At 39.7% G+C, this 22,644-nt stretch overlaps 1 protein-coding gene across 5 annotated transcripts in view; it reads left to right on the top strand.

The window, feature by feature from the left end:
• Positions 1-22,644, top strand: part of slc6a9 (solute carrier family 6 member 9) — a 100,830-nt gene that overhangs the window by 44,040 nt on the left and 34,146 nt on the right. Inside the window, exon 1 of one of the 5 annotated variants that reach the window (XM_034231972.1) lies at positions 12,898-13,050. The exons of the other annotated variants lie outside the window; for them this stretch is intronic. Coding sequence (XP_034087863.1) covers positions 13,036-13,050 — 15 coding nt within the window. The 5' untranslated portion in view covers positions 12,898-13,035. Of the gene's footprint in view, positions 1-12,897; positions 13,051-22,644 lie in introns of those variants that run through there. 5 annotated transcript variants of the gene reach the window in all.

Genomic DNA, 22,644 nt, shown 5'->3' with positions numbered 1-22,644 from the left:
GGTTGCTGGTCCCGGAAACACTTTTTCCCATTGACTTACATTGGGAAAGAGTGGTCTGTAACTCGTTGGATAATATTTTTTAAACTAAATAAACTACCCAGTATGAACGTTTGTATAGCCCTTATTAAAAACATTCGTTCCTCAAGTTGTAAAAATGTGCTAATAACGTTATTCTGAGTTATTTCCCTCAGCATTATGAACGCGCATCTAACCCACGGGACCGCGCCGCCCGGCACGTTCATGTTACGTGTTCAGTACTACATGAGTTTCTCTTTACCCATGGATGCACAATAACAACGGACCATATTGCCTTACTGCCAGTGAGCCCACGGAGCTGTAATAATGGATATATTGCACATGTTTGCTGTAATTCATCATTTGTAAAATATTATACTACATACTACTATGATGTAAATCTTGTACCGTAAATGTTGTATTAAATAAAGGCAAGGCAAGTTTATTTATATAGCACTTTTCAACACAAGGCAATTCAAAGTGTATAAATAAAGTTAATATTACCGACGTAGATTAACGTTCCTGTAGCTTCTCATTGCACTTGCAATTGTTTTAGTTACTTGTGGGCTACTTAACATGAATAATCACAGTTACTATCCTTTTACTCCATCACATTTCAAAAAGAAATAGGTTATTGTTATTTTAACTCCACCACAGTAATCCATCATCAGCTTTACTTTTTAGATAAAGTTTTAACTCACAATTGATCATAACAGGCTTCAACATATACATTTGTATATATTACCAAGTGGTTTCATGTACAACCCACACAAGTATCATGCTAAATTAAGCTCTGTTGCTTGGATATCACTAGATCCTGATGTCAGCGTAATATAAAAGTACATAACGATTGATGTGTAATTTAGCATAATTTACTAGCTAGCCGCTAGCTGCTAACTGCCGCCTCGTTAATATAAATCCATTACCATGCTGTCATGAACGCGCGGTGCTGTTACGTGTACGCAAATTCACGTGCTTAATGTGAACGAGACTTTTGGGCGGCGTGGTAAAAGTTGCGCATGCTCTATGAGTGCACATACGGGTACTTCTCAGGCATGCCGGGTAATCTGTGACGTTTCGCTCTCTCAAAAGTTGGGCCATTTTGTCATCATGCGCCATTGAGCAACTCTCATAGGAATGAATGAGGCCCCGCCTCCCACGCTGTATCCAGTTCTTATTATACATCCATGGTAGTGACATGCTGGACAAACGGTGCTGCTATCGGTATGTGTTCGTGTTACGTCTACTTCCTTAGTTTAACTTTAAACCATTCTGGTTGGTTGGGAACCCTCATCCCGTGTGATGTATCCGGTTTGAGACCCCTCTGATTGGCCACTGTAAATGCCACTCGTCATCTCTCTCAACAGCGCTCTTATTATTGTTATGAGACTCCCGCAGGCATGGCGGACAGAGCGAAGCGATCGAAGGTCTGGGTGCACTTTAAAAAATGTAGTGGCGATAGTGCAAGGTGCAATCTATGTACTCAATTAGTTGCTTGTAAAGGGGGTAACACAAGCAACTTAATGAAGCATTTGCAAACGAGACACTCATTGAATCTAAAACGGTGCAGCGTATTTGACAGCCTAAACAATGTGGCTTCTAGCGATTCTGCTAGGGCTAATAGTGCTAGCGGGCTTCAGCAAAAATATGTTTTGTTTACCTGAGTGCAGTCTTGCAGGCACATCGCCTTGTCTTTTTTTAGTTTATTAACACTGACAGTGTATTAATGTGAGCTCCTACACCTATAATAATGTGGCCTTTCATTGAATGCTTTATAAACCAGTTAAACTTACAGATGTCATTGTGAATTGGAAAACTGCATTTAAATGTTGTTAAAGGTCAACGTTTCAATGTATGGTTCAGCAATTGTTGGTCGTTTACTAGGAATCTACATATTTTAAGCTCAAATACTTTGTTCTATGTTTAAACCTTCAGACACATTTTGACGCGTTTCAGTTCAGTACATCATTTATTTTGTGATGATTTAAAAGTACAATCCAGAATAATATACGTACTCGCCTTTATCTTTTTGCCATCTTAGCCTTTTTTTTTTTCCTTAGCCAGGCCCCTTTAAGTTATTTTATTTATTTTTGTCTGCTTCTGAGAAGCTAATGTATAAGTTATACAGTTATTTCTGCAAGAAAACTAGAATAAAATGACTGTTTAATCTTCACATATCGATAAGAGTATCGAAAAATACCGATAAGCGGTATCGGTATCGATAAAATCCTAACAATACCCATCCCTAGTTTTAAGTAACGTATACATATATGGAAAGGTGAAAGTAGTTTGTAGCCGTACTAGAGTTACCCTACTCATGCAAAAACTTGAAGAAGGTTGGGGTTGTCAGGGAATATTTTGCCCTGCATGTCCTCTTTCGCCCTCTGACACAGATGCCCAGCCTTGGGCAGCATGTTATCTCCCTTAAGGAGGGGCTGCCCTAGCATTTTGTTATTGTTACCAGTTTATGACCGCAACTCTCGGTCATTGATAGTTATTGTTGTGGGACACCTGGAACACATCCTTCTCGGGGTGTTGATGACCCGAGCCATAAGCGACAACAAATGTGATTCAGAGTCCTCAGCTGTTTAGTCTATCTATTGAAGAATGTTGATTATTACACTCTGAACTAGTTAAAACGTCGAACTACAGAAGGGTTCTTCAGAATTGATTTTGGCATCTCAACCGTGTGGTCAGATCGTGGCCCATGACATCTCTTGTGAATTCTCCGGCCGAAGCTCCAAATAAACCGTCTGTTTGCCATCAAAGCTCCAGCTCTCCTTGTGTCTCTCTGAGTCCTGTCTCCAATTGCTTCAGACGTTTCCCCCACAGGGGTCATGGTAAGGGTTAACTGCCATGAGCCTTCAGTGGCATAGGGCAACATTTTTTCAACTTAAAGCCTTTGACCACTGGGATAGGGGTTGACGGGTATATGGGTTATTTTCAGCGGTCTATAAGAAGGCCTGTTTAGCCCCGACTTTAGGCAAAAAAAAGAAAACACCAATAAATAAGACATAAAATAATAATATAGCTATGGTAGATTTTTCTTCTAAAACAACCAACCGAAGTTCCCAAGAACTCCAGGTGATAGTTGCTTCCAAGCAAAGACTTTACGAGGAACATCCTATCTTATGTTACCTTGGAAGACCCTGAACTTTGACTCTACCAAACTGGTATTGGTTACCCATTTATTCAAGTTCCCGGAACTCTTTATATCAAGCCGGACCTAACTGGACCATTGTGGGGAGTTCAGATTTGCTTTTCCCTGTGAAATGGCTGTGGGATAATAGTATGGAAGGTCATTGATATCAAACAAAACTTTTAACTGGAATGAATTTATTGTGGAGGTTATTCTTGTTATGACATCAGTTATTGTGAAATAACTGCACAGCTACTGTGTTTTCATAACAAGAATGGCTCAGACTTTTATTCAAATGTACATTTTTAGTCTAAATTGCACTGGTCAGAATCTGAAATAGGTTTTAAATCTGTAAATGACAAAAAAGTCCACAGAAAAAAATCCTTTCTTAAATGTAATTAAAAAACAAACAAACATACAACATACTGCATAATATATATTGTTTATATTTAATTATAAATATGTATAATTATTAATGATGCATTTTGTGCACTCAACAGCTTAATTGTTTAAAGTTACTTAAAATAATTGGCCAAAAGCAACCGTGAATGGTCTACACTAAATGCCTCTTCTCTGTTTGTTTGTTCGATTTTAAATATTCCCAGTTTCGTAGGCCTGTCTGTGGGTTTTCAAACTGTGCATGAGTCTGCTTCCTTTCCAGCATGTTCACCAACCCTGTACACGTTCCAGGGATTAACTGATGCATAGTTGTTACATTTTTGTGTTGACTTTGCCATTAACCTGCAGCTGATTATAGTTACCGAGTAAATCTTGCATACCAGGTATTCCTTTTATTATTTTTTAGTAAGGAAATGAATGTACATTCCAGTATACAGTCGTGCATCCTTATTGATAGATAAATATTTTGCCCCTGCATCCGTGATATAACAGGCTTGTTCTAGATCCAGGTTGCAGTTGAATAGTCAATTTAGCTTAGGAACCTTCCTAACGGAGGGAAATGACCCGGAAGTCCCTCAGTGGCAGCCATGATAAGTGCCGTCCGAATTCTCTAGATCAGTGGTTCCCAAAGGGTGTGCCGCGGCACACTGGTGTGCCGTGAGGCAAGTTCGGGTGTGCCGTGGGATTTTGTGACAACCATACGTTATTATTGCAATATACAACTACACAAAAAATAATTACTTTTTAATTTACTATATCAGTACTTTGTAGGTTTATATGTACGTAATCTGCGCGACTTGCGCGTCCACATCTCCATGTGCAGTGCTGCATAAACATGGCTGAGTCAGCGATAACTTTCGAGGGGTGGAGGTATGCCCATTATTTTGAGTTCGTCCGAAGAATAGACAGGAATGTGACGGTGAGGTGCAAACTGTGTCCAGGCCAGAAGCTGTTATCCACTGCTGCAAACACCACGTCAAACCTCAACAAACACCTGCAAAAAACACATGCTAAGGTGAAGCTAACGCACACGCTATTTGTTGTTTGTTTATATCAGTAGTCTGTTCTTCTTCTCTGTCTTCCGGTTGTTGTCTGTTTTGAATGACAAATACACACTACCGCCGCCTGCTGGTAAGGAAAGTTATTGCCACTCACGCATGTGCTCGGCGAGTAAAGTAACGAGTTACTTTATGTAGATAGTAACGAAGTAGTGTAAAATATCGGCAAAATATTTACAATAGCACATGTTTCAATGCTGATTGCTGAAATGTTACATTTATAATTTGTAGTTCAGGACCATGGACAATGCAGCTTCCTTGCATTGACAGTTCTCTGTGCTGAATTTCTGCTGAGTTTCCTTTGCCTCATTTTTAATGTTGTGACCTGTCTGGTTTAAATGAGTGTGTTGCTGCTTTGATGAAGCCTAATTTGATAAAGTTTCAAATTAATTTCTGAAATATTTCGTTAATAAATATTTCATGAGTAATATAGTTGTCTTTGTCACATTTTATTTAGCATTAGTAAATAATTATGCACATTTACAGATATTTTACATGATATGAGTGATAACACGTGTTATAAGGGCTATTTTTGCACAATAGGTGTGCCTTGAGATTTTTACTTGTCCTTTGGTGTGCCTTGGGCACAAAAAGTTTGGGAACCACTGCTCTAGATGATAGGAAAGGAGGTTTCAAACTTCCTTTATAACCTCCTTTAGTTTAGGAACCACTGGACCTCCCTTTACAAAAGGAGAGGAGAAAATGCTGCCCCACAATGCCTTGCAGCCGCAGCATTTGCCGTCACACAACAGTCGGCCGTTCACGGAAACAACCGATTTTGACCGAGAAATTATATCATGAAAGTTACGGTGCTTATTTTAAAACGTATGTGGTAACTTGCCAAAGTATTATAATCAAAAAGAGAAATATGAACGTTAGTTTTTTACTGAAATTATCAAATAAAGTCAACATTTCACAGTCTTTACTGAGCTGTGTGGGGTTTGTTCAACTTTTAAAAGATGTTTGAATGGTGATATACACAGTGATAGATGTTAAGGACTAACGTTTATAATAAATACATTTGTATTTATTTTAAGATATTTTCATAGTTCATACAATCATACGTATTGGGATCATTTGTATTAATGTGGAGGGAGAGGGTGACGAGCATACGTTTCACTTTCCTTTTTTATTTCAATTCCAACTTTGGTCATGAGGAATATGTTTCTCTGTTGTCCACGTTCATAAAGCATAAAACAACAGCATCAGAGCACGGTGCAGAGTCTCTAGATGAGTTTACAGTAGTCCCTCCTTCTTATTGAACATCCATGTTGTAGTCCGCTGTATAGACAACTGTAGTTTCCATAGTTTCCCCACAGCAGCAGACGCACATTCATGACGTCCGCTGGCGCATCATAAACACGTCGGATAGTGGAAGTGCATTCGGATTCTCTAAAGTACCGCGGTCTCTTCTCCTAAGTCCTTTTGAATTCTCCTATCCACTATCCCTTAACCCTGTGACGTTTTACTCAGAGGTCGGCGGCGTGTGGCGCAGTGGATAGAGCCTTGGTGTTCGGATCAGGAGGTCACAGGTTCAAACCCCACTGCAGTCAGCATGTCGTTGTGTCCCTGGGCAAGACACTTCACCTCAAATTGCTCCTGTGGGGATTGCCCCACGCTTTGGATAAAAGCGTCTAACAAGTAACATGTAATGTAATAGACGATAGGGTTAGACGTTAGGAGCTGATTTTTGGACTATTCGACCGCAACCCCAGTCTCATTTACTATTTTGTTCTCAAATTTGGCTTCCTGTGAATGATACAAACCATTTTTTAAATCTATCTAGACACACAAGACACAATTAAAACAAATATCCTTCTCTGCCAAATCATCTAAACCAGTGTTTCTCAACTTGGTTGCGGACCCGTTTCGATGTGAGGGAAGAAAATAAAATCTTTTTTTTTTTTTTTTGGGGAAAGAAGTCAAACTTTTATTTTGAAGGCCCGATTTTCTAACGCTGTGCATGCAGTAGGCGTTGGACTGGAAATACCAGAGACCATAAACGGTTTTGAAAACTTCTGTCATGTAGCGCTCATCTTCTCAATAAAACATCTTTGCTGATGTTTTTTCGAGTCTTCCGGCCAATCAGAATCAAGATTGTTGCCGGAAGTCCCTACGGAGAATACCTTTGCGGTAGAACTATTCTTTATACATCCATGGGTACAACTTCAGATAAAAATGAACACATAATGAAATATGACCCCCGGTTTGTTGATTGACAGGTCACAGAACATTGGGGGCTATCTACCCTTACCCACGATTTAAAGTAAGTCACACAGACTATCTCCTCTTTGCTCTTCTCTCTGTGAGGAGCAGCAAGTTCAGCTGTCAGAACAAAGTGAAAAACAAACAATGGCATAACATATTATTAATATGTCGGGTAGTATAGATTTATTTATTTTCTTCTCAGAGTGTACCAGAATGCGTAGTTTATATGTTAGTATTTCTAAAAATCCCCCCAGACCCCCCTTCTGGGGTTGGGTTTTCAGCATGTGTGCCTCTTTATGTTATACAGTTCAGCTTTGATTCCATCATCTCATTAAACCTTTTTTAAAAGCATACTTTAGTTCTGTGAAGGGATATAAGGGATACATGCACTGTACTTCACTTTAATTAATATTGTATGCTGAAAGGCGTATATATTATAGCACGATTTTTTGTTGAATAGATTTGAGTGGTTAAAAATGTCGGGTCGCGATTTATTGACAAAGGAAAAAGTGGGTCCCGAGGCCTGACCAGTTGAGAACCACTGATCTAAACCATTTGCTTGAAGTAAACGTAGGACGTAGGAAGTAGTAACCCATAATGTAAGCAAAGTTGCTGACAGCCGAAATAAACACAAGTAAGCAAAGTCATAGCAATATAGTCAGTTTGTCGGGATACATTGAATGCTAAAACATTCTTGTTCCTTTTCTTTTCCAAAAGGAGTTTTAGAGGTGATTTTTTTTTTCTTTGATATTTAGGATGTGATCATGAAGCAGTGGAACATTGTTATCCATATCAGATTGTCTGCTTAAGTGTGAGTGTTTCATTCAGTCTTTCTACTGTCTAAAATGGTCCCTGTGAGCCCAGTGTGCTCCGATTGGTCGGGACCAGTCGGGACGTTGTGAATCGCGCTGAGCTCCGTGGAGGTGTTATTTCCTTGTTTAGCGATACACAGCCAAACACAGCCAAACTCACCCTGAGCACACACAAAGTCACAGCCGAAGTAAAAACAATAAGTGTGGCTTGATATTGAGTTCCGCGGACGTGACGTGACGTAACGTAACTGCTCCACGGATTGGTTCATTTAGTTCCGGGGACGACATGACATCATGATGTACCCGGAAGAATCAAATGGACAGTGACGTATCTCCAACGAGGCGTTTTGGGGAGGTATTTTCTGTTTTAGAGTTTTACTCGCTACATGGTGTACTTTGAGGGTTTTGACTCTGCACACCGTTTACATGCATAAAAACCTTAATAACACACAAGGGGACGGGTAATAACCGGAAAAGCATGACATGTCACCTTTAAGAGTTTGAAAACTAGCTTAATAAGTAACAGATATAAAAAAGACGTGTTACCAGCAAAACATTTTGACTGTTTACTTAACCTGCTTCCGGTGCCATGTTACTCTAAAGTCGAAAATAACACCGGGAAAAAAAAGAGAAAAGCATACAGGTTTACTGGATATGAAAAAAGGACATTCACAATAATTGTTGTTACTGATTAGCTCTTGTAATTTGTCCTGGAAGTCTTTGTCAGAGAAGAATTGAGAGACTTTTTGCTCAGATATTAGGAAACATTGATCAGTTGGAAAAACATGTTTGAAATCTTGTTAAATCACGGATTTCAACATCTAGTTACTAGTAGGGGTCGATATTCCGCATTTGACCGATTATCGGTATCGGCCTTTTTTTTTATCAAATTGCCGATAAAACTTTGGCTCTGATGCGGCCGTTTATCTGGTTGCAGTCACCACTACACGAGCAATGTCCCGCCCACAGCGCTATCTGATAGGCTATTACTGAAGATTTTCCGGGCGGGAGCCAGCCAGAGAGGCGGGACCTTCTCAGATTACAGGCAGGTGCGAAAGAACGCAGACACAGACTGAAGCAAGCAGCAGCGCTGAGCGGCAGAGCCATACATGTGTTAAACCGAAGTTCAATAAACATCCCTATCCCCTATGCTGAAGTTGCAAAAACACCACGATCTTATGATCCAATTCTATCAGTTTCCCAGTTACACAGGGACGCGGGAAGTCAGTCAGAGTTGGGGGTGCGTGCAGCGTCTCGCAGCGGAACTGTGGTGCGGAGGGGGGGGGGGGGGAGGGGCTGCGAGTGGAGCCTCGCAGTTTTTCAGGTTGATATGTGAAGCTCATTAGCTAGCCAACATGTATCTAGCAAATGTTTAGCAAAAATATTGTAGTAGTGAGGCTGCTAGACTAACGTTAGGTCTACTGTAATAGCCTCACTTTTAATAGTTTGCAAAACATTAGCTAGCACTAGTGTTTTGCAGTTGCTAGCAGCTTATTGGGATTTTATGCTAGATAGACAGATATAATAAATTAAGCATTATTGTTAGTTAAGCATGTCAGCCTGCAGCCTCACTTCTTGTCTCTCTCTAACTCATTGCAGATGACTGCACTAAAGAAAAGGGCACAGAGAGGAAACCAGTTGTAAGATGTTTAAAAGTTCATTAAACATAATATATGCTTAAATGCATTTCAAAGAAGTTGTGTTGAGTTGTGTTGGAGTTTGTGTTATTCTACATTTTGACACTAAGATTTTCTGATTTTACTGAAAATGTATATCGGTTCCAAATATCGGTTATCGGTCTCCTTGATTACTAATAATCGGTATCGGCCTTGAAAAAGCCATATCGGTCGATCCCTAGTTACTAGTCTACTTCAAACTTTCACATTTTAACATTGAAGACATGTAACTGGATTGTATTATTAAGGTTTAATGTAGACCTTGGGTACATTAAAAACCATACCCCATTAGGGCTGCAACAAACGACTAATTTGATAATCGATTAATCTATCGATTAATGAAACGATTAATTGACTATTCGGACTATTATGCCTTGCACAATGCCATCAACTTTTAGATGTAGCTTGAGGTTGTTTTAGGCATGTGGAAACTAACAATAAAGATGAATACTTGATTCAAAAATGCATATATTATTAAATTAACTAAACACATTTTGAACAAAATTAACATTGCTTTTTATTTAAAGTAAATAAAAAAATTTTCACGTCAAAAGAAACAACAGTGTTTTAACAAATCATATTAAATAATCTGATGATAGAACTGCAAACAGAGTAGCTGAAACTGTAACAAACTAAATAACTCAGTTACCTCTAATCATTAACCCGTGTTTGTATCATGTAGTTAACTGCGTGTGTTGCTGCTAGCATACATAACACCTGACGTGGAAACGTTACTCGTGGATGGGGCTACAGAGCTACTAGAAAGACCGTCGAACCCGGTGCATTCCTCCGTCTGGATGTGGAGCACTTTTGATAAATGTTTAGACAAATTGCTCGTTTTACCGCCCTTACATGCTAAACTCTTATTGCACTTTTGGTAACGAGCATTGTCCACATCGACACGGGTAAAGTTTAACCACACCTCGGAGCGCGTTCTCTCCGCCATCTCCGCAGTGTGTGGCTGCATGTAGCAGCCGCGTGTGTGTAAACCGCCCCGCCCCCTCGCACACAGACGGGGAGAGAGATCTCTCTTCTGGATTGGAAAGATCGAAAATATATCAGACGCATTTGTTTGTCTTTTTGCATATTAGAAACGAGTTGGCGATATAATGCTTATGTAGCAATAATACATGACATATATTTTTTAAATGTCTCCAGTACCGATAAAAAGACCAATAACGTTGGAGCTTAACGGCGCGTAAAACACACGTGATGACGTCACCAACAAATCGACGACTGAATTAGTTGCCAACTAATTTGGTAATCGATTAAGTCGATTAGTTGTTGCACCCCTATACCCCATACTATATGTGGGATGTCCAAAAACATGGACCATTTTATGAATGATCCGCGTTATCACAACAGAGCACACACCTCAGTACTCAAACGTGATTTACTATTCCAACCTGTACACATTTGCAGTACAATAGTGAGGTTTTTGGAAGATAATTTTTAGTGTGAACAATACTCTAAAAAAAAGGTGAAGAGAAAAGGCTGATGAGGCTTATTCCCCAGCTGCGGAGGCAAGAACCAGAGGAGAAAGAGCTGATGATGAGGCTTGTTGAAGCAGCATTCTCACTGTTAGCAGGGGATATTGGGAGGGAGGGAGGGAGGGGGGGGGGTAATACTTGTTTAGGCTGCATGTGTGCTTGCCTTGCACACTTGCAGTGCAAGGATTGAGGGCAACTCTACACAGATGATGCTTGTTAATACAGCCTCAAGTGAAGAGGTCTAAAACAAAGGGGAATAACAAGGATGGACAATGTAGACAGTTGTATGTATTTGGGCGGAAGAAAAAAGAGGGGAAACGATATAAAGTAAAAGGAATAACAGGATTTGTTAATGAATGACCTCGAATTAATATATGCCTTCATTAGCATTGCCTTGTAAGTACCCTTTACACTCACTAACAGTTGCTTGGATTTCACATATGTAGATAACTTGGGGTTTTGGCTGTTAACATTGTGTTACCTTGGAGATCCTGTCAACATATTAAATATGATAAGATATTGTTTATAATAAAAAGTTGATCATAAAAACTTCCGTTCTGGTTTAATTTATAAATGTCTTCTGACAGACAACTGACTGAATGTGTTGTGCCAACGTCTTTTGCTGCCCATGCAACGGGGGAAAGACATTAAATAAAGACTTTTTTTTCTCCATCAAACCTCCTGGACTCTGTAGAGAAGTCTGTTTTGAAGTCTTTGTATTGCAATTTATTGGCACGTTTCCCTGCGTGGTAGAGCATGTTTCTACATAACCTGTAAGCAAAAGTTGTGGATAGTACTTGGTTAAAAAATGTTGTACCACCTGGTCTGAGTTTCCAAGCAGGTTTAGCTAATTCAAGAAGATGGAGTTAGACAACCAATTGGTGAGAAGGAATCGCCACTAAAATGACAAGAAAGCATCATGCACTAACTTACAATTTCTAAATACTCAAGCTATCATCCATAGCGACACAAGAAATGCGGAATGTTCTGACAGAAAATCAGAAACCCAAATATATTACGGTTACCGTCTAGTTTCAAATCATGTCCGCTCTACAACCAACAGAACAATAAACAAAACAGTTTCAATCTAAGCTCCATAGCTGATGTCGTGGAAATGTTGCAGCTTGAACCAAGTATTCACGCACCATTTACTCACACTATTGGCCCTAATGTATGCCAGTGAATAGTCTATGCTGTTGCGATTGGTTGTGTGTGAGTGTCTCTACATGTTTGTGAGTGGGAGGGTGGGTGTGTGGGGGTGAGAGGGATGCAGGTGAACAGCTTGCGAGAGCCAACAGTTCCGCAGGCCAGTCTCGCGCATCACTTGATACCCGATGAAGGCCTACGCACAAATGAACTTGTTAAGCAAATGAGTGAACAAGCGAGAGGGGGTGGAGGTGCACATGGCTGCAGTGGCTCCAGCTAAAACCTGCATGTCCATCTGCACTCATCAGCCATCATTGCCTCCTGTGCCTCGCTCTCCAACTCCTTTCCTTTTGCACTTTATCTCTCTCTCAGTTCTCAGTGTCCGTATCTATTTCAGTACGTCTCTTCGCATCTCTCTTGTTCAATTGCTCTCACGTTATCCCATTGTCACATTAGAGAACAACCTATTTCTGAAATGGATTGGGAGATTGTCTAAACGATGCTTTGACAGGGTGCTGTCATCCTACGCTCGCAGAAAATGAATAGCAAAAAAAGACTGTCAAAACAGATTGTGTAGAATTTGAGTGGTTACCAAAAATGTTATAATAGATAATAGATCCATGCTACTTACATGTCCCATGTATGGAGCTGAGATGCAAAGAGATTACTGAAAATCCAATGACAATTAGGGAATCTGTGATTATCTTTCCTGAAATCACACCTAAGTAGGATAATCTATCACTCATGATGAACATATAAACATGTCCACAAGCGAATACACATGTAGTAAGTCGCATAAAGATCTTTTTTAGTGCAAGATATATTTCTGATATCAGATGCCCACACCTTCCCCTTTGCCCTAGAAACAACCTGCCTTCTTGGCCCTTCTCGGACCCCTTTTGGCCTCCCCCCTCCTTTCTTTTTTACAAAGACACCAACCAAACTAGCCCACTTCCTCCTCCCCCTAAGAGAAGATATTTGAGGATTACAGCCTGGTAGGGTTTGTGCTATAAGTATCATAGAGATGTTGGTCTCAGTCATCATTGAGATTATTAGACGGGCTGATGCTGTGCTTGCATCAAGTTCCTCACCATGGAAAAAGTCAAGGTAAGGAGCTTAATAACACATCTGAGTTTACAAGGATAAGTTGTGTGGTGATTGTAGTAGCTAATGTGTGCAGTTTCAGTTAATGATTGTAATCACATAGCACAAACAAGAGAATGGAGATGGACCTTTATTCCTTCTATTTTCTTAAATGTTATTTATGTTTTCTAAAAGAGGCTGGTTTTATTGAATTACATACTGGCGCCCAAACTGTCTAACCAAGTGACTTGCAGATCCTGTTTTACAACGGTAGCACAACAAATAACGTTTTTATGTACACTGGATAAAACTACCAAGTCAAATTCAACATGACACCTGAATGTTGGACATAAAGTTGGTAAATGATAATTAGGGGTGCAACAACTAATCGACTTAATCGATTAAAATCGATGACCAAATTAGTTGCCAACTAATTCAGTCGTCGATTAGTTGGTGACGTCATTACGTGTGTTTTACGCGTCGTTAAGCTCCAACGTTATCGGTGTTTTTATCGGTACTGGAGACATTTAAAAAATATGTCATATGTATTATTGCTACAAAAACATTATATCGCAGTCTTAGTGTCGCCAACTCGTTTCTAAAATGCAAAAAGACAAAAAAATGCGTCTATGGTGTATTTTTGATCTTTCCAATCTAGCCGAGATCTCTCTCCCCCGTCTGTGTGCGAGGGGGCGGGGCAGTTTACACACACGCGGCTGCTACATGCAGCAACACACGGCGGGGATGGCGGAGAGAAGCGCTCCAAGGTGTGGTTAAATGTTACCCGTCTCTAGGTGGACAATGCTCGTTGCCAATGGTGCAATAAGAGTTTAGCATGGGGCGGTAACACGAGCAATTTGTCTAAACATTTAGCAAAAGTACACCACATTCAGACGGAGAAATGCACCGGTTTCGACTGTCTTTCTAGTAGCTCTGTAGCCCCATCCACGAGTAACTTTTCCACGTCAGGTATTATGTATGCAAGCAGCCATGGCCGTATCTACCATTGAGGTCACCGAGGTCCGGACCTCGGTACCGAGGTCCGGACCTCGGTAATATTTTTCGAGCTGTGTTTACAAAACTTGTGAAATAATTGCACTAAACGGGGTTCTTTGTAGTACTTCCATTTACTGACGATGGGGGCGCTGCATAACTACGTAGCCTTGATTAAAGCAAACAGAAGAAGACGACATGTATCAAGTATCAACAAACCACCGCAGCCCGGACTTGTACCGGAGCAGCGGAGGAGTGATGAGGTATCTAGAGATCTGAGTCCAGCGGGCTGCTTGTGTTTCTGTTCATCAGGACATCATATGACCAGCAGATCCTGTGTGAAACGCTCTACGTTAGTCAGTGGACGTCCGACAACATGCACACTAACTTATATTGCAGCTATAGGCTATACTTTGGGTTAAATTGCGTGAATAAACTAGCTAGAGAGCTAAAGTTAATTACATTCATCCAATGTCAGAAGGATTACATTTTAACAAACGTTGTAATGCTTTTCTTTCATTTCAATTTGAATAAAACATTGAAGATATAACATTGTATTGTTTTCTTTTTACACTGACTCAGATATAATGAAAAGACTACGTCAGTCGAAGCTCAGCTTTGGTAAGGAAGAGACAGGACAGGACAGGCAGAGAGAGAGAGAGAGAGAGAGAGAGGAGAGAGAGAGAGAGAGAGAGAGAGAGAGAGAGAGAGAGAGAGAGAGAGAGAGAGAGAGAGAGAGAAAAAGAGAAGTCAGGGAGGAACTGCAGGTACATGGAAAATGAATGTTGACAATGTTTTGTGATCATTTTAGCCTCTTCTGCATGTCCAGATCATTAATAGTAACAATCAACTGATTCTTATGATGTATTACACTTTCAAAAATAATTGATGCTGACATTGTCAGCCCACTGACATGGTTTGAAATCAATATATTATCCAATGTGTGACCCCCCACTGGACTTAAAGAGCCCCTAACTAGATCATGAAACTCCCAAAAATCTCGGGGGGTACCTCCCGAACCCCCCTAGCATGTTTGGACCTCGGTATTTAGGAAATCCTGGCTAGCAGCAACACACGGAGTTAACTACATTATACAAACATGGGTTAATGATCAGAGGTAACAGTTATTTATTTTGTTAAAGTTTCAGCTATTCTGTTTACAATTATGTTATCACATTATACGATTTGTTAAAACATTGTTGTTTCATTTGTTTTCTTTTGAAATATTATTTATTTAATTTAAATATTATTTATTTAATTTAAATATAAAGCTATGTTAATTTTGTTCACAATTTGTTTAGTTAATTTAATAATATATGTATTTTTGAATCAAGTATTCATCTTTATTGTCTTCATTGTTAGTTTCCACATGCCTAAAACAACCTCAAGCTAAATGATGGCTAAATAAGAGCGTTTGAGAAATTGTGCAAGGCATAATAGTCCGAATAGTCGATTAATCGTTTCATTAATCGATAGATTAATCGATTATCAAATTAGTCGTTTGTTGCAGCCCTAATGATAATGCAGAGTCTTGGGAAGGGGGTAAATGCCAAGTTGCTTGCACTATGGAATGAGTTTGGATCCCTCCAATCCCCAGAAAGTTGCATGGGTGAATAAATCTCTAACCGATATTGGTCATGGGACTAATATGCATGCATGTCTGTTTGTACAGCTGTTCACTTGTCATCACAAAATATGCAATGGTAAATGCACAGGGCTTCAGATGCAAAACATATGGTTATCTGGTTTTTCGCCTTGGGTACAAACTTCAAAACGTATCCCAGATGTTTGAAATAAGATCATTGGGTCAGAATGCCTCAGATGAGGTAGTTTTAACGTACTGTCTTCTTGACACTTTATGTCCACTGGGCAACGACACACCCTGCACAGACCCTAAATTGTTTTTATCTGGAATACTCTGAAAAGCATTGTCTGGAGACAAGAGGCATAGAAACATCATAAAAATACATGTATTATGGACAAGACGGTTGTTTCTCCCAGGTCTGCTGCTGACCCTAATTTGCAACCGAAAATACTCCCCTCTTATTTGCTCATTTGCACCTTGCGTAAATTCCAAAGAATGCTCACCACCAAAACTTGGATGGAAACGCAGACCAGTGTGTACACACAGAAGCGCATAGTTAAACATGTTTTAGTGTGACAAATGACGCCTGATTTGCTGAGCGACTTTCTGAATGTAAGGAATGATGTAACCTGTAGGTGACCCCTAGCTTCTGGGCGGCCATCTATCCCACCCTTCATCTGACAGGGCTCGGCTTTCTCTCCTTCTCCTCCTCCTGACAACCCATCCATTGGTTGCAATTAATCAGCCGTGGAAGGGGAATTTATTCAGTCCCTGCCCAATGGGATCCTTTGGTATGTGGCCCCAATGGTAGCAGGTTGAGAAGCCACGGTCTACACTGTCTTTAGGCCTATTACTCTCACCTCACAGCCCACTCATAAAGAGAGCTTTGAGCGGCCTGTTTTTGGGGGGGATCCGGTGGGCTTTTTGTCCTATAATAGCCGAGTGGATTCAGTCACTGCAGACAGACATGTTTACTAAACTCTGCATAGGTGGAGATTACGTGTGCCACTTTGAAAAACCGAGGCCTGAATATTGGCTGGGGAAAGAAAATCAGTATCAGGAGCGGCTCTATGCTATATTATTTTCTGATAGCATAGACTCACATGATTGTGATTTGAATATAAGAGAAGATTGAGCAAATTGAATGTACAAACATGTCAATGATGACAACCAATCATGAAGTGGTTATGCCTTAACGTGGTGCTAAATGCGCAGTTTTCTTTTGCAGGAGAGTTGATAAAGTTTGCACAAGATGCACTGTTGGGTCTGGTATGGTATTAAGACATATAATCTGCCTATAAAGCAGTTTTATTATTTATTTCAAGGGTTATTGTCCATGCTCAGAAAAGTACACTTTTATCTATCTTGAATAGCATATGAGAAATGTCATGGAAAGCTAAGAGTACCATAAATCAGACCTTAATCAAAGAGAGAAAAGTACTTCTTCAAACTGTAGTAGTTATTAACTTTGGCTGAGCTCTACAAAACACATAAAATAGGAATGAGTTGAAATCAGATTACTGGAGCTGCATTTGGAGCTGCTTGTGTGAATGAAAATCAGTCCCTGAGAGCAATAAAACATGTCAGTGGGTAAATAAATAGTATAGCAAACACATTGTGTATTATTTCAAATGAAGTACCTAATGCTGTCACTGGCAGTCATAGCAAAATATAAAGGTTTTTAATGATGAAATCAATTGTGCCAGTTGTGAACTGCAATGGGTCTCAACTCGATCTAGACACCATCTGGGACAAAGCCATGTTATGGCCTTTTTCACTCTTGCATTGGGTGATCCGATCAGGAGTGGACAGCTCCAAGTAGGTCAGTTTACACATGGCATTAGAATGTGTCTCCTCGTGCATCTCGAGTGACCACTTGTGATCAGATCCCCTTTCTCTGCTCTATATTCAAATACACATCAAGATCGTTTTCATTTGCATAGACCAAATATGGGGTTGTTTTTATCCGGTGGGAGGCAGCAGTGCTTTTCCATCGCCTAGTCTGCCAGAAAGAAGACTACAAATACAGACTGGGTTTTTTCCTTCCCGTATTCCAGGCCAACTAAAGTTCCCAACAAGGTTGATGCACTTGTAATATATCTATATGGGCCTTTTAAAAAATGTAGAGGTTGCAGCAGGGACGCGGGAAGTCAGTCAGAGTTGGAGGTGCGGGTGCGGTGGGAGGGGGAAGATTTTTTTTTTTAAATATTGAAGTTAAAAGCATCAATCTGGTGCACTTTGAGAGCAAAATTAAGAGATCTATGGATATATCTCTCAACACCCATATGAAACATATGATATGTAAGCAGATTTTATTTTTCTTATATTTTACAAATCACTACCCTTTTAAACTGTATTCTTGTTTTGTCATATAGTATTTTAGTACACAACTGCTTTTCATTTATTCTCTCTGGCTGTCCATCTCATAATGTACACATAGAAACTGGCTGTCAATAGGAATATCATTCAGAATAATTCTAATTTCATGCAAAAAGCTTTCACAAAAAGAGGTTGCACATTTAAATTCAGGTGTTGTTATGGCAATGTCAGTGGCCAAACAGCCACATTTACTGCTGAAAATACATTCAAACATGCTGTCGACACGTAAAGCAGTGGCATGCCACCATTTCAGCTGACTTTTTCTCAGCAATACTGTCACATAACATCCATATATTTCAGTGCTAGGTTGATGCTTAGCTAAGCTAACTATGAAACACTTTAACTGACAGGACTCGGGATCAACTGTGTACTGTAAGGTAGCATGTCGAACAGTAAGTCAACATTTTCCAGAGAGCTTTCTTTGAAATCACCAGGTATTGGTAACGCTAAAAACATTACATTTAGATTGTATGACAAAGTATGTATGACAAAGTGATTGTATGACAAAGTGTTTATTTAATATATCTGTGTTCGTTTTAATGCTGCCAGTTTCTTGACGGCCTGTGTGTTGATGGGACTTCTCATGCTCTCTAAATGTTTCCCCTGCCTTTCGCCAGTTGTTAAACCCTGCTTTCACAAAACTCCCATCCCTGATCTTGGCTGCACTGACGAGCTTCTTTTCTATAGCAGAGCAACAGAAGAAGCACACCGCATTATCACTTTATCTTATATAGTGAAGCTTTTTATAGACTGCTTACACTAAAATGCTAACTCAAAAATAGTAAAACAAAATAAAACTTTTGTATTGATTTGTTTAGTGAACTTTTTGGCATTGCAGTTACAACTCTCCTCCAACAGATGGGGGTGCTGCAGCCCCCTCAGCACCCCCCCTTCCCGCGTCCCTGGGATGCAGAAAAATTCTAACATGATGTGGGAACCAACCAAAAAAAGTGAAAATCAGACATGTTGCACTTTATAACTCCATTGGCACGTGATTTAGTACGATCACCTGCTTATGCCGAGGACTTTTGATTAGGCAGTTCTTTTATTTGGTCCAGGAGGATCTCAGATACATACTTCTAAAAGAATGTGGCCCAGATCATCTTCCAACATTGTCCAAGTGGTCGGTTCCTTTTTGCTGGACCCATACTATTTATGCTGACCATTTACTGTATAATTCAATCACCCAAGAGGCACGTTAATGCCAGGTGTTAACAAAGACCAATATGCACACACAAGGACCTTTTCAAATGCCTTTCTCCATCAGGGGCGGATCTAGACAAATATTCATGAGGTGGCAAGAGGGTGGCAGGAGAATTTCAGGGGTGGCATCCCCTGGCAGAAGTATATGCTGATGTAATCGCAGTCATATCAATTAATGTTAACTTGGAAAGCCACAATATGTATTTTAACTCAATAACATAAGTTACATTATTGTGGCACATCAGTAAAGCCTTACATAATATATAAGGTGGTAGACATAATTTAATGAATTTTAACTGAACAATAACTGAATGAGTTTGTCTCACTCTTAGACCAGCAGGAGTATCAATCTACAGTACATTAATTAACTGTCTCGTCGATGTTTGTCTAAACTAATATGATACTATTAACAATCATATTATTCCTATCAGCTGTAAATCACTGTTATGATTCACATATTCAGTGTTATTATTAAATAAACTATATTTGTTGGAGTTAATGATGAATGTTCCTCAAGATGCTTGCTCACCCTCCTTCAAATTTGAAAGACAAGTAATTACTTACTATCATATATCAAAAAATTCAAAAGAACAGTTCATCGCCCCACAACTTCATTGCGAACAGTTACAACCTTGACTTTACATCAGAAAGAACAAACATTAAAGAAGTGACTAACTGCATCAGTTAGGGTTAAAAAACGTGTATTCAGCTAAAACATGTACATCGCTGCAGTTATTATCCGTGGAAAGTCTTTACCTACTGGCCTAGTTAAGTCAAAGTGGTTACTTGTTTTTGGCTGCAGTGTAGTTTTACACACCGTCTTATTTGACTTCCTCAGGACTTCAAACTGTTTTTTGGGGGCACACAAAACCCCCACAAAGAAAAAATATATTTACACACGTAAGGTCATCGTCTTAACAGTTTATTATTCGCATCGAGCAGAGCATCAAGTTGGCATGTCTATAACAGCTGAATGTGGCGATTACCATCTTGTTCAGCAAAACGCCTCACAAACTTATTAAGATTTAAAGCTATGGTGCGTTTTGATTCAATGCTGAGTACAGCCTGAAGAACATATCGAGGATTAAAAAACTAATGTCACAACAGGACTTAGAAAAGCTTGTCCATGCTTTTATCTTTCACTCGACTACTGCAATAGTGTATTCAAAATTGTATTGTGACAAAAAAATCCATCAGAAAGCACTACAGTATGCCTTTTAAACATGTATTGTATACCTGTGGTGTTTATTTTTATTATTTTATTATCTTTGCTTTGTAATGCCTGTTGTAAAATGCCATTATATATGTGTTTTTACTGTATGTAGCCTATTCCTAAAAAGTATTTTAATTTGTTTTGTAAAGCACTTTGAATTGTCGCGTACAGAAAAGTGCTATATGAATAAACTTGCCTTGCCTTACAGCCAAACTTGACAGACTCTTCTCTGTCATTGTAGACTGCAAATACCTCATTCCTTCCGTCTACTTGGATCCGAAATGCTTCTCGTTTTGCGCTGTCCACCTGTTCAAATGAAATCGCCGCTAATCATATTTCCAGGCTCGCGCCAGGGCCGGGGGAGGGGTTACAAGGCTCGTGTCTTGTGCTGCATTCACTTGCACTCGGACATTAGAGATTTTCTCTCATAAATGTCCGATGAGCCACAACTTTTCTTTCAAAACAAAGCTACCAACTGGGGTGGCAGCTGCCACCCCGTAGAACTGCCACTGTTCTCTGTCCTATACTAGCCAGCTCCATCTTAATTTAACATCAGTTGGCCAGTTTATACAGCCAATGTTCTGCTTTGGGACCACAGCTTCTGTCTCTTTTTAAACCTAATACATTTATTCCATAAGTTAGCACATTGCATAACAACAGTTTGTTTGGGTACAAATCCTTAGAAAAAATACACGTTGGATCAGGTGTTGATATTTTTTTCTCACACTCTGTTGTATCCCACTCGCATAAACAAAAATAATAGCTACCTGAGTTGGGATTAGATTTAAGACCAACACATTATCTGGTCTTTATTTCATTGTGCTTAATCAGCAACTCAAGTATAGCAGCATCTAAAACTCCCAGCAAAATGTGAAAGTTGTAGATTTTTTTTTTTTTGGTTTGTGCTAGAGCTATTGTAGGGCCCTTCTCAAAAGGACTGTGAATGTAAAAGTTTGATGGTATAAAATATATTTATTCAAACCTTAAATATTCTTAGCTGGCATCTTTTTATATCAGTGACAATAATTCCTAAATAAAACGTAACAATTGCCATAACCCAGTGGCGAGCCGCCAGGGCCCTCTAGGCCTAAGATATTCAAAAAAATAATATTTGAAAACATTAAAAAAAAAAAAAAATGTAAATATTATTTGAAATATTTTTTTGTTGTTACATTTTTCATTAGTTTTACCAAAATAACTTGATTTAATTGTATTTAAAATAATATTTCCAAAGAAATAAATCCTTCGAATCTGCCTGTTCAGTTTCTGTTGGAATGTGAAGGGTTAAATGCCGTCTCTGCGAGTTACTGTGAAGAAGGGAGAGCTTGTTGGTCCCTCTCTACATTCACAGAGGGCCAGCTATAGTAACTCAACGAGAGAGTAATGTCAAATGACAGTACAATTGACCAATCATATCTTCCCTCTAAATGGGCGGGCTTTATTTTCGCGGACTTTATGACAAGTTCCGCCCGCTGTGAGGTCTATGCAAGTGGTGCAGTGACGCGTCCTAAAACCCGGAAGTAAGCTTCACTCGGATTCCCTCGACAGAAAGCAACGGGATTTCTCCATAGGATTTTGGAAAATAGCTCGAAATAAGGTCTGTGGAAAACGAAACTGTTAGATAAATGCACGTTTTGTTCAGCCGGATAATATCCACATGTCTACCCTACTTTTATTATTTTCTAATCATAAATCGAATCGATAGATTTATGATCGATAGATTTATAATTAGCATAAGTTCGTTCATGATGGCTCACTTCAGTGATAGTGATGACATCGTTGTGAAATTATTAACCGAGTCATTTTCAAGATTGAGTTACAATGATAAACTGGAGTGGCAAAGGATCAGTTGAATGACCCGCAAGTGCTTCATCCAAAAGGACAAAAGGTAGGCCTAAGTCATTTTCAATGCGGGCCGCCGTGCCGACTTAATTCATTTGTAATTGTTACTTGGCTGTGGGTGCCCTGTCATGATAGGTGTTTATATAAATCATGTTGTTTTGTGTGGTAGAGGGTCGCTGTCATTGATGCGTTTTGCACCCCGGGCTGCTGTTTTGATATTCCGCTGAAGTCTACGCTGTGACGTAATATCTCTTCTTTTTTTTCGAGGGAAGGGGGGGGGGGGGGTCAGAGGGCCTAGGTATAAAAGTCACGGCTCGCCACTGCCATAACCTCACTGCCTGTAACCGCCCCTGTAAAATCAAGAAATAAGAGCCGTTAGCTTACTTCTTCTTTTTAGGGTTGT

This window comes from Gymnodraco acuticeps, unplaced genomic scaffold, assembly GCF_902827175.1.
Source record: "Gymnodraco acuticeps unplaced genomic scaffold, fGymAcu1.1, whole genome shotgun sequence".
In the NCBI taxonomy this organism is placed as follows: domain Eukaryota; kingdom Metazoa; phylum Chordata; class Actinopteri; order Perciformes; family Bathydraconidae; genus Gymnodraco; species Gymnodraco acuticeps.
Note: the sequence above shows the minus strand (reverse complement) of the source record. Positions and strands in the feature narration are given on the sequence as shown.